This window comes from Anomaloglossus baeobatrachus, chromosome 4 (genome assembly GCF_048569485.1).
Source record: "Anomaloglossus baeobatrachus isolate aAnoBae1 chromosome 4, aAnoBae1.hap1, whole genome shotgun sequence".
Lineage (NCBI taxonomy): Eukaryota > Metazoa > Chordata > Amphibia > Anura > Aromobatidae > Anomaloglossus > Anomaloglossus baeobatrachus.
The window spans coordinates 173,969,819-173,982,524 of record NC_134356.1 but is presented as its reverse complement, the minus strand read 5'-3'; the positions used below and the strand labels follow the sequence as shown (position 1 = coordinate 173,982,524).

Genomic DNA, 12,706 nt, shown 5'->3' with positions numbered 1-12,706 from the left:
ACTGCAGTCTTTGTCCTTGTCGCTGGCCAGCGTAAGTGGTCGCAGGCGTCTAAAGCCACCCTGGCTCGATGGATCAAAGAACCAATTCTTGAAGCCTACCGTTCTGCGGGGCTTCCGGTTCCTTCAGGGCTGAAGGCCCATTCAACCAGAGCCGTCGGTGCGTCCTGGGCATTACGACACCAGGCTACGGGCTCAACAGGTGTGCCAGGCAGCTACCTGGTCGAGTCTGCACACTTTCACCAAACATTATCAGGTGCATACCTATGCTTCGGCGGACGCCAGCATAGGTAGAAGAGACCTGCAGGTGGCAGTGGCCTCCTCGTTGAGGAGGGCTGTCTTGCAGCTCTAACATGAGGTATTTTGTTACCCACCCAGGGACTGCTTTTGGACGTCCCAATCGTCTGGGTCTCCCAATAGAGCGCCGAAGAAGAAGGGAATTTTGTTATTTACCGTAAATTCCTTTTCTTCTAGCTCTTATTGGGAGACCCAGCACCCGCCCTGTTGTCCTTCGGGATTTTTGGTTTGTGTGAGGCAAATCCCGGGATATGAAGATGAATTATGACTCCAGTCATAATCCCTCATCACTCCCTGGCAGTGCCCCCTCCCTTCTTGTTCTCAGTGTTCCACTTACACCTCCATGGCCATGTCCTGTGATATGGAGATGAGGTGGTGTGGGAACAATGGACACAGGATGACTCCCTGCCGTCACCCTGTAGTAGGAGCTGCTATCTAATTAGCAAGGCTCTGGAAGTAGCCAGACAGAACGACTCCAGTAAAAAATGGTTCATATCTCGCAAGCCATATTTCCGATAAATATGGCAACCATAAAAATGGTGTCTCCGCATGCGGACGATGCCGGCACACCCTTTTTATGGGAGCAGGACATTGGGAAATGCCCCAGGCGTGATATCAGCCAATGGGGAACTGGCAGACAGGTCATGAGTCCCCTCGTTCTGTAGCTAAATTCATAACTGTCACAATGAGAGCATTGGCGTCCGCCTACGACGCTCCCAGGCAAAGTTATGGCCCATATTCCATGTTGTGGATTGTCCATAACTCAAGCCAGGGGTGGAGCAGTGCTCCCTCTGAGGTCACTAAGGTAGGAGGGGACCTGGATTTGCCCAGGTTGATAACCCTACTTCGGCCATTTTCCAGTGTTCTTTTCGCTGGGGGCACGTGTAGGAAACATCTGTGGGAAGGATCCTAGAAACCTGGGTACAGCGCCCCCCTGTGGCCAGACGCAACAAGGTAACTGCTGGAACTGTGTATGCCTGTTTGTAACCCATGCTTTGATTGTAACTGTACTCTGACCTATGTATATTCTGTAGATTCCCTATTGTATATATTGTAGTTTCTAGTGTGCTTTAGGCTGATTAAATTATATAATTAATCTTGGGCTGTTCTGTTATCTCGATCTTGAATCCCACGTCTGTGTGTTCGGCTAATAGTTACCGTGAAGCGGTTGGTGGCAGCGAGTTGTGCCAAGGATTATTGTGGGGAGGCCAGTGAGATTCGGGGAGATTTTATATATTCCGCCCGCGGAGGTCGGGGGAATATATACCCTACTCTCACCGGGGACCCTTCAATAATCGGCATAAGTAGTATAGCGGCCTCCTTGCTTATTGTCGGGCAATTCCATAATTGGCCTGACTATAAGAGGGGCGCTAGAGAGCGCATCACGTGCTCTGTCTGTCGGTCGGGAGGTATAAAGGAGGGGTGACCCCCACTTGTTACCCCCCGATTGTGACGTACTGGTAGCCAGCGCGGGGGATTTCTGAGTGACCCTCCCGGTGGTTTGTGACAGTTTGTTTGCGGGTACACATGTTGTTCATGTTGAACGGTTTTCAGTTCTCCGATGTTACTCGGAGTGAATTTGTTTAAACCAGTTATTGGCTTTCCTCCTTCTTGCTTTAGCACTAAAACTGAGCATCCCGTGTTCCCACGGGGGGTGTATAGCCAGAAGGGGAGGGGCCTTACACTTTTTAGTGTAATGCTTTGTGTGGCCTCCGGAGGCAGTAGCTATACACCCAATCGTCTGGGTCTCCCAATAAGAGCTAGAAGAAAAGGAATTTACGGTAAGTAACAAAATTCCCTTCTTTTTTTTCATTTTCAACGTGCTTTATTGCTGTAAAAGCATTAAAAAACGCAGGGACCAACCTGAAAAAAAAACACACCAAAAAAGCACCTGCGTTATTAGTGCGTTTTTTTAACGCAGGTGCACTAATCCTTCACTCTCAAGAAATTTCTTAAGAAAAATCATTTTTCTAGTGTGAACATAGCCTAAAGGCTACTTTACACGCTGCGATATCGGTTCCGATATCGCTAGTGTGGGTACCCCCCCATCTGTTGTGTGACACGGGCAAATCGCTGCCCGTGCCGCACAACATCGCCCAGACCCGTCACACATACTTACCTGCCCGGCGACGTCGCTGTGACCGGCGAACCGCCTCCTTTCTAAGGGGGCGGTCTGTGCGGCGTCACAGCGACGTCACTGAGCGGCCGCCCAATAGAAGCGGAGGGGCGGAGATGAGTGGGCGGAACATCCCGCCCACCTCCTTCCTTCAGCATAGCGGCCGGGAGGCAGGTAAGGAGATGTTCCTCGTTCCTGCGGCGTCACACGTACCGATGTGTGCTGCCGCAGGAATGAGAAACAACTTCGTTACTGCTGCAGTAACGATAATTGAGAATGGACCCCCATGTCACCGATGAGCGATTTTGCACGTTTTTGCGACGATGCAAAATCGCTCATCGGTGTCACATGCAACAACATCGCTAATGCGGCCGGATGTGCGTCACAAATTGTGTGACCCAAACGACTCCGCATTAGCGATGTCGCAGCGTGTAAAGCCCCCTTAAGTGTATATTCACATGTGCAAATCTTCTGTGTACAAAAGTCCGCACAGATCTTGCGGTACATCCTTTTTGCTGCTTTGATGTTGCATTGAAAATGTATTCTTGTAAATTGGAAAGTCCACAGTGTGTCCGCCACATGTGAACATTCCCTAACAAGGGGCACATGACTTCTTGGTCCCACTCACTGGACCCCAGAATCGAGGGCACGTCCCACTTTCTGACGTGGTTTTACAGTATGTTAAAGATTGCGCTATGTGACGCCATATAGCACAAGCATAAATATAGTATTGTTTTTTTTCTACAGGTGACTTGTGCAAGTACTTCGTAGACATGGGTGGATTAAGGCTTCTCTATAATTTAGCCAAATCCAGCAGTCACACCCGGGTAAAGGGAGCCTCCTTATACACGCTGGCGGTCTTGGCACAAAGCAACGGTAAAGATGACCCCAATTCTGACAATTTATTGTAAAATGCTCCAAAATATTTTTAATATTTCTATCCTGACTTCCATTCCAGTGTATTGTCAGCAAATCCTGAGCACCGCCGAATTCTTTAGAGAGATCTGCACAATCTTATCAGATGAGGGGTCTTCGGTAAATCTAAAGCGGATGTGTGTCTTCATGATCCTGGTCTTGGTGTCTAATAACAGTAAGTCCTCACTTCAGCTGTCAGGGAACTGTTCACACTAAGTTTAGTAGTTCTGCTACATCCTAGTCGTTTCAGCGCTGTCCGTCATCCAGTTTGCCCAGTTCAAGGCCACTTTGGAAATAAGTGGATAGTACAGATGTGAATTGATCAGCAGGACCCTAGTCCAGTGGCCACGTCACTATTCCGTGGCCGCTGAACAGGATCCCTGCGGATGACCTCCTACCTACCGGTGCCTCTTCTGATCAGTAAGTGCAGTGATGATGTGGTGTCAGGCCTACTAATCAGAAGAGACAGCAGGAAAGAGGAGATTTGCAGGCCTATGGAATAGTGACGTGGCCACCAGACGACAGTCCTGCAAATCTATTAGCTCATCTCTACTGGGCTCCCATTAAAGGGAATCTGTCAACAGGTTTTTGCCACCTAATCTGAGAGCAGCATAACGTAGGGGCAGAGACCCTGATTCCAGCGATGTGTCACTTATTAGGCTAAAGGGTACTTTACACGCTGCGATATCGGTACCGATATCGCTAGCGAACGTACTCGCCCCCGTCGGTTGTGCGTCACGGGCAATTGCTGCCCGTGGCGCACAACATCGCTAACACGCATCACACGAACTTACCTTCCCTGCGACGTCGCCGTTGCTGGCGAACCACCTCCTTTCTAAGGGGGCGGTTCGTGCGGGGTCACAGCGACATCACACGGCAGCCGTCCAATAGCAGAGGAGGGGCGAGATGAGCGGCTGGAACATCCCGCCCACCTCCTTCCTTCCTCATTGCCGGTGGACGGAGGTAAGGAGATGTTCGTCGCTCCTGCGGTGTCACACATAGCGATGTGTGATGCCGCAGGAACAAGGAACAACATCACTAGTGCCCAAACAACGATATTTGGTGTTTGAACGACCTCTCCAAAACCAACGATTTTTACCACGTTTGCGATCGCTGAAGGTCGCTCATACGTGTCACACGCTGCGATGTCACTAACGACGCCGGATGTGCGTCACAAACACCGTGACCCCGACGATAAATCGTTAGCGATGTCGCAGCGTGTAAAGGACCCTTTAGCAAACAGCTCAGTAAGTGACACATCGTTGAAATCACTGTTTAATCAGCAGGAGATTATCATTACAGGACTGCTTGGCCTGGTGCAAGGTAGTCCAGCATATCCATGAGCTCTGTATAACTGCTGGATCTGCAGGAGAGAAAACATTGATTTCTTTGTCGCTCCATTGGGAGACCCAGACAATTGGGTGTATAGCTTCTGCCTCTGGAGGCCACACAAAGTATTACACTTTTAAAAAAGTGTAACCCCTCCCCTCTGCCTATACACCCTCTCGTGGATCACGGGCTCCTCAGTTTTATGCTTTGTGTGGAAGGAGGCACACATCCACTCATAGAAAAAAAATAAAAATTCTCATACATAGTATGACAGAAGAAAAGAGGTCCCCTATGGGGACCCCGGCATGCTCCCTTCTCACCCCACTATGTCGGCGGTGTTGTTAAGGTTGAGGTACCCATTGCGGGTACAAAGGCTGGAGCCACATGCCGTCTCCTTCACCATCCCTTATGCGGCTCTGGGAGAAGTGGGAGCTTCATCGGTCATTCACATGCTGAGACCGTGCTCTATCCGCAGCCCCTGGTGGAACCTGCTGGACCGGAGCGTTTTCATCCCCAGGGACCGGGCCCTGCACCTTCAAGGTACTCTGTGTCCCCATGGGGGGACGGTACGGGGAGAGAGGTCGCCTCTCTCCCCAGTAGTGCCGTCCGTTGTTTTTTCATCAGACTTCCGCGCCGGCCGTGCCTGCTTGTCGGGCACGGCCTTAAATTTAGTCCCCGGCTTCATCGCGGCCTAGTCGCGAAAAATCCCGCCCCCGGGCCTGCTTGTCAGAGGGAAGGGCGGTACTACCGACAGAGGGCTGGAGCATCTTTGCATGCCTCCCCTCCCCTCTCATGGACCACTATGGGGCCTCCAGATTCCCGCCTTTTGCCGGCGCCGCCCATGGCTCCACTCCCCCCTTGAGAGCTCCGGCGGCCATGTTTGGCATTCTGCCGGTGTATGCTGCAGCTGCACATCTCTACAGCTCTGGGGGACCCACGACAGGGAATCTGGAGGACACCAGCGGTTGGTAAGCCACACCAGTCACCCGGTGCTGGTTCCCCTAGGGTGCCGTGATATATATATATCTACATATATTATATATATTCGGAACGGCTGTTTAACCCTTTCCCATATACACTCAGTGGTCGCTCTCCTAAGGGACACTTATTGCTTGCAGGATGTCGTCCACAAGGAGCAAAGCCCTTAAGACACAGGTTTTTTTCGCAGCCTGTACCTCTTGTGGGGCTATGTTGCCTGCGGGATCCACCTACCCTCACTGTGATCAATGCTCGACTCCTGCCACGCTTGCTCAGCCGGAGCCCGGGGCACTTGTGGGCCCCTCGGCTCATGTAGATCCCCCTGCTCCTCCTGAGCAGGCTGCAGGGACAGAGTCACCGTCATTGGCCTCTTTCGCTGAGAAACTCTCTCAGTCACTTTCTCAATCCATTGCACAGTCTATGGACAAATGGTCATCTAAGCTCCTTGAGGCTTTGCAGTCCAGACCGGGCTCTTCACAGGCCCCGGCCCCTGTTAGTTTGTCTCCTCCAGGGCCTTCTCGGTCCGCGCCGCAGCGCGCTCCCAGGATAGCCCCTAGGTCCCAGGCGGAGGACTCCTGCCCGGATTGCAGTCCCAGACCGGCTAAGCGTCCTCGCTGGGACTCTTCCCCGGCCTCCTCACGCTGCTCTGGATCTCAGCTGGAGGACTCTCAGGACGACGAGGCGGACGTGGGAGCTCAGGGCTCTGACCCTGACTTCGCCCTCAACCTTGATACCCCTGAGGGGGACGCCTTAGTAAATGATCTTATTTCGTCCATCAACCAGATGTTGGATCTCTCTCCCCCGCCTCCACCGGTAGAGGAGTTGGCTTCTCAGCAGGAGAAACACCAATTTCGATTCCCCAAACGTACGCGCAATACGTTCTTTGATCACTCTAACTTCAGGGACGCTGTCCAGAAGCCCAGAGCGGTCCCGGACAAGCGTTTTGCTAAAAGGCACTCTGACACGCGTTATCCCTTTTCACCTGAGGTCGTTAAGGGCTGGGCGCACTCACCCAAGGTGGATCCGCCAGTCTCTAGATTGGCTGCTAGGTCCGTTGTGTCTGTTGCCGATGGCTCATCCCTGAAGGATGCCACTGACAGACAGATAGAGCTCTTGGTGAAGTCTATTTATGAGTCCACGGGAGCGTCTTTTGCCCCGGCCTTTGCGGCTGTGTGGGCTCTCCAAGCAATCTCGGCATGTCTGACTGAGATCAATGCTGTCACGCGGAACTCTGCTCCGCATGTGTCTTCCTTGACCTCTCAGGCATCAGCATTTTCGTCCTACGCCATGAACGCCGTCCTGGACTCTGCTAGCCGTACGGCTGTAGCATCCGCTAACTCCGTGGCAGTCCGCAGGGCCATGTGGCTGCGCGAATGGAAAGCAGACTCTGCTTCCAAAGAAGGGAATTTTGTTACTTACCGTAAATTCCTTTTCTTCTAGCTCTTATTGGGAGACCCAGACGATTGGGGTATAGCTACTGCCCTCCGGAGGCCACACAAAGCACTACACTAAAAAGTGCAAGGCCCCTCCCCTTCTGGCTATACCCCCCCGTGGTATCACGGGTACTCCAGTTTTAGTGCCAAAGCAAGAAGGAGGAAGCCAATAACTGGTTTAAACAAATTAACTCCGAGAAACATCGGAGAACCGAAAAACCGTTCAACATGAACAACATGTGTACCCGCAAACAACAAAAAAATCCCGAAGGACAACAGGGCGGGTGCTGGGTCTCCCAATAAGAGCTAGAAGAAAAGGAATTTACGGTAAGTAACAAAATTCCCTTCTTCTTCAGCGCTCTATTGGGAGACCCAGACGATTGGGACGTCCAAAAGCTGTCCCTGGGTGGGTAAAGAAATACCTCATGTTAGAGCTGCAAAAACAGCCCTCCCCTACGGGGATGTCACTGCCGCCTGCAGGACTCTTCTACCTAAGCTGGCATCCGCCGAAGCATAGGTATGCACCTGATAATGCTTGGTGAAAGTGTGCAGACTGGACCAGGTTGCTGCCTGGCACACCTGTTGAGCCGAAGCCTGGTGTCGTAATGCCCAGGACGCACCCACGGCTCTGGTTGAGTGGGCTTTTAGCCCTGAAGGAACCGGAAGCCCCGCAGAGCGGTAGGCCTCTAGAATTGGTTCTTTGATCCATCGAGCCAGGGTGGCTTTAGAAGCCTGCAATCCCTTGCGCGGACCAGCGACAAGGACAAAAAGTGCATCGGAACGGCGTATGGGCGCCGTTCGGGAAATGTAGATTCTGAGTGCTCTCACCAGATCTAGCAAACGTAAGTCCTTTTCATACCGGTGAACCGGATGAGGGTAAAAGGAAGGCAAGGATATATCCTGATTAAGATGAAACGAGGATACGACCTTAGGGAGAAACTCCGGAATGGGGCGCAGCACTACCTTGTCCTGGTGGAACACCAGGAAAGGAAACTTGGATGACAAAGCTGCCAGCTCAGACACTCGCCGAAGCGATGTGATCGCGACAAGAAACGCCACTTTCTGTGACAGGCGAGAAAAGGAAACGTCCTTTAGAGGCTCGAAGGGCGGCTTTTGCAGAGCAACAAGTACTCTGTTCAGATCCCATGGATCTAACGGCCGCTTGTACGGGGGCACAATATGACAGACCCCCTGTAGGAACGTGCGCACCTTAGGAAGACGTGCTAGACGCTTCTGAAAAAACACAGACAGTGCCGAGACTTGCCCTTTAAGGGAACTGAGCGACAAGCCCTTTTCCAACCCCGATTGCAGGAAGGAAAGAAAGGTGGGCAATGCAAATGGCCAAGGGGATACTCTCTGTGCAGAGCACCAGGATAAGAAAATCTTCCACGTTCTGTGGTAGATCTTAGCAGACGTTGACTTCCTAGCTTGTCTCATTGTGGCTACGACTCCTTGAGATAATCCTGCAGACGCTAGGATCCAGGACTCAATGGCCACACAGTCAGGTTCAGGGCCGCAGAATTCTGATGGAAAAACGGCCCTTGGGACAGTAAGTCTGGTCGGTCTGGCAGTGACCACGGTCGACCGACCGTGAGATGCCACAGATCCGGATACCACGATCTCCTCGGCCAGTCTGGGGCGACGAGTATGACGCGGCTGCAATCGGATCTGATCTTGCGTAACACTCTGGGCAAGAGTGCCAGAGGTGGAAAGACGTATGGGAGCCGGAACTGCGACCAATCTTGAACCAATGCGTCTGCCGCCAGAGCTCTTTGATCGCGCGACCTCGCCATGAATGCCGGGACCTTGTTGTTGTGCCGGGACGCCATTAGGTCGACGTCCGGCACTCCCCATCGGCGACAGATTTCCTGAAACACGTCCGGGTGAAGGGACCATTCCCCTGCGTCCATGCCCTGGCGACTGAGGAAGTCTGCTTCCCAGTTTTCTACGCCGGGGATGTGAACTGCGGATATGGTGGAGGCCGTGGCTTCCACCCACATCAGAATCCGCCGGACTTCCTGCAAGGCTTGCCGACTGCGTGTCCCCCCTTGGTGGTTGATGTATGCCACCGCTGTGGAGTTGTCCGACTGAATTCGGATCTGCCTTCCTTCCAGCCACTGCTGGAAGGCTAGTAGGGCAAGATACACTGCTCTGATTTCCAGAACATTGATCTGAAGGGTGGACTCCTGCGGAGTCCACGTCCCCTGAGCCCTGTGGTGGAGAAACACTGCTCCCCACCCTGACAGACTCGCATCTGTCGTGACCACTGCCCAGGATGGGGGCAGGAAGGATCTTCCCTGAGACAATGAGGTGGGAAGGAGCCACCATTGTAGAGAGTCCTTGGCCGTCTGGGAAAGAGAGACTTTCCTGTCCAGGGACGTTGACTTCCCGTCCCATTGGCGGAGAATGTCCCATTGAAGTGGACGCAGATGAAACTGCGCAAAGGGAACTGCTTCCATGGCTGCCACCATCTTCCCGAGGAAGTGCATGAGGCGCCGTAAGGGGTGCGACTGGCCCTGAAGGAGGGATTGCACCCCTGTCTGTAATGACCGCTGCTTGTTCAGCGGAAGCTTCACTCTCGCTGCTCGAGTATGGAACTCCATGCCAAGATACGTTAGTGACTGTGTCGGAGACAGATTCGACTTTGGAAAGTTGATGATCCATCCGAACGTCTGTAGAGTCTCCAGTGTAGCATGTAGACTGAGTTGGCATGCCTCTTGAGAGGGTGCCTTGACAAGTAGATCGTCTAGGTAAGGGATCACCGAGTGTCCCTGAGAGTGCAAGACCGCTACCACTGCCGCCATGACCTTGGTGAAAACCCGTGGGGCTGTCGCCAGACCGAATGGCAGAGCTACGAACTGAAGATGTTCGTTTCCTATCACAAAACGTAGAAAACGTTGATGTTCTGTAGCAATTGGCACGTGGAGATAAGCATCTTTGATGTCTATTGAGGCAAGGAAGTCTCCTTGAGACATTGAGGCCACGACAGAGCGGAGGGTTTCCATCCGGAACCGCCTGGCGTGCACATGTTTGTTGAGCAGCTTTAGATCCAGAACAGGACGGAACGAGCCGTCCTTTTTTGGAACCACAAAGAGATTGGAGTAAAACCCTCGCCCTTGTTCCTGAGGCGGTACAGGAACCACTACTCCTTCCGCTCTTAGGGAGTCCACCGCCTGCAGCAGGGCATCTGCTCGGTCTGGATGTGGGGAGGTTCTGAAGAACCGAGCTGGAGGACGAGAACTGAACTCGATTCTGTACCCGCGAGACAAAATGTCTGTCACCCACCGGTCTTTGACCTGTGACATCCAAATGACGGAAAAGCGGGAGAGCCTGCCCCCGACCGGAGATGCGGAGGGGGGGAGCTGGAAGTCATGAGGTAGCCGCTTTGGAAGCGGTTCCTCCATTTGCTTTCTTGGGGCGCGCGTGAGCCCGCCAGGAATCTGAGCTTCTTTGCGTCCTCTGAGTCCCTTTGGACGAGGAGAATTGTGTCTTGCCCGAACCTCGAAAGGACTGAAACTTCTGCTGCCATCTTTTCTGCTGAGGTTTGCTTGATCTGGGCTGGGGCAAAGAAGAGTCTTTACCCTTGGACTGTTTAATGATGTCAGCCAATGGTTCGCCAAACAGTCTATCTCTAGATAAAGGCAGGCTGGTTAAACATTTTTTGGAACCAGCATCTGCTTTCCAGTCCTTTAACCACAAGGCTCTGCGCAAAACTACCGAATTGGCGGACGCCATTGAGGTGCGGCTGGTAGATTCTAGGACCGCATTGATAGCGTAAGACGCAAACGCGGACATCTGCGAGGTAAGGGACGCCACTTGCGGCACCGCTGGATGTAAGATAGCATCCACTTTTGCTAAACCAGCTGAAATAGCTTGGAGTGCCCATACGGCTGCGAATGCTGGAGCAAACGACGCGCCGATAGCTTCATAGACAGATTTTAACCAGAGGTCCATCTGTCTGTCATTGGCATCCTTAAGTGAAGCGCCATCCTCCACTGCAACTATGGATCTAGCTGCAAGTTTGGAAATCGGGGGGGTCAACTTTTGGACACTGGGTCCAGCGCTTGACCACATCAGGGGGGAAAGGAAAACGTGTATCCTTAGAACGTTTAGAGAAACGCCTTTCTGGATGAGCGTCGTGTTTCTGGATTGACTCTCTGAAGTCAGAGTGATCCAAGAAAGCACTTAATTTACGCTTGGGATAGAGAAAACGAAACTTCTCCTGCTCTGCAGCTGCCTCCTCTGCTGAAGGGGCTGGGGGAGAAATATCTAACAGTCTATTGATGGCTGAGATAAGATCGTTTACCATGGCGTCCCCATCCGGGGTATCCAGATTGAGAGGGGTTCCAGGATAAGACTCCTGATCACTCTCATCAGACGCATCACAGGGAGACTGATTGCGCTGAGACCCTGAGCAGTGTGATGACGTTGAGGGTCTTTCCCAGCGAGCTCGCTTAGGGTGGCTGGGGCTATCATCTGAGTCATAATACTCAGCCTGTGAAGCCGGGGACCCCCTTGCAGTCTGGATTAAATCCAACTGAGGGGGATTAGAGGACAGAGACCTCGCCGTGTCCATAGACTGAGCCCCAGGCATGGATTGCAAAGTTTCAAGGATTTTTGCCATAGTCACAGACATATTATCAGCAAAAACTGCAAAGTCTGTCCCTGACACCGGGGCAGGACTTACAGGCGTCTCAGCCTGGGTCACTATCTCTCCTGACTCCGGCTGGCGAAGCAGCACCGGATCTGAGCATTGCACACAATGGGGGTCCTTGGAGCCTGCTGGTAGAGCAGCCCCACATGCAGCACACGCAGTGTACACAGCCCTAGCCTTGGCAGCCTTGCGTTTTGTGGATGACATGTTGCTGCCTCCTCAGAGCGATCTGGGTATACAGCCAGGAAGCGACCTCACAGTGCAAGCAATAAGGAAATATATATATGTCCAGTGACACAGTACACTAATACACACTGAGGCACTAGAGGGGCCAGCTGAAAAGCCGCTTACCGCCCGCTTAAGAGCGGGTGTGTGATCTCCAAAGCCCCCTAGTCAGGTCTCCCAGAGCCTTGCGTCCTTCCTCCAGCCAGACATGCATGTAATGGCTGCCGGCGTCCTGAGAGAGGAGGGGGGGCGGGCCCTGGGCGTTCCTGACTAAGAGCGGGAAGCCTGCTTCCCTCTGTGCCTAGTGAGAGGGCTGGAGCATGTAAATCAGGCTCCAGCCCTCGTCGCTGCCGTGAAACAGCGTCTCTCCCCCCTACCCTGATTGACAGGGTGGGGGGCGGGGGAACGAATCGGAGCTGCCGGCGTCCTAGGCCGCAAAAGCCGGGGACTAGATTTATAAACGCCACCGCCGTAAAAGCGCGGTCGGCGTGTCCCCGGCGAACTAAAAGTCACAGCAGCGCCGCCGGTCCAGCGGGGGTCGGCGCTGCGTTCCCACAACACAGAAAAAAGTCCCCCAGTTAAACTGTAGGAACACTAGCTCTAGCGTTACGGTCCCCGGCGCACTACAACACCCAGCCAGCCCGGAGTGTGTCTGTGCCTGCCGGGGACACAGAGTACCTGTATGATGCAGGGCCTTGTCCCTGATGGTACTCCTGCTCGGCATCCACCAGGTGCTATGGGTCTGTGGATGGAGCCCGGCGT

At 53.0% G+C, this 12,706-nt stretch overlaps 1 protein-coding gene across 1 annotated transcript in view; it reads left to right on the top strand.

Annotated features, from left to right (window-relative positions):
- Positions 1 to 12,706, top strand: part of LOC142302353 (telomere repeats-binding bouquet formation protein 1-like) — a 47,247-nt gene that overhangs the window by 15,074 nt on the left and 19,467 nt on the right. Inside the window, exons 3-4 of the mRNA XM_075343412.1 lie at positions 3,158 to 3,286; positions 3,369 to 3,500. Coding sequence (XP_075199527.1) covers positions 3,158 to 3,286; positions 3,369 to 3,500 — 261 coding nt within the window. The remainder of the gene's footprint in view (positions 1 to 3,157; positions 3,287 to 3,368; positions 3,501 to 12,706) is intronic.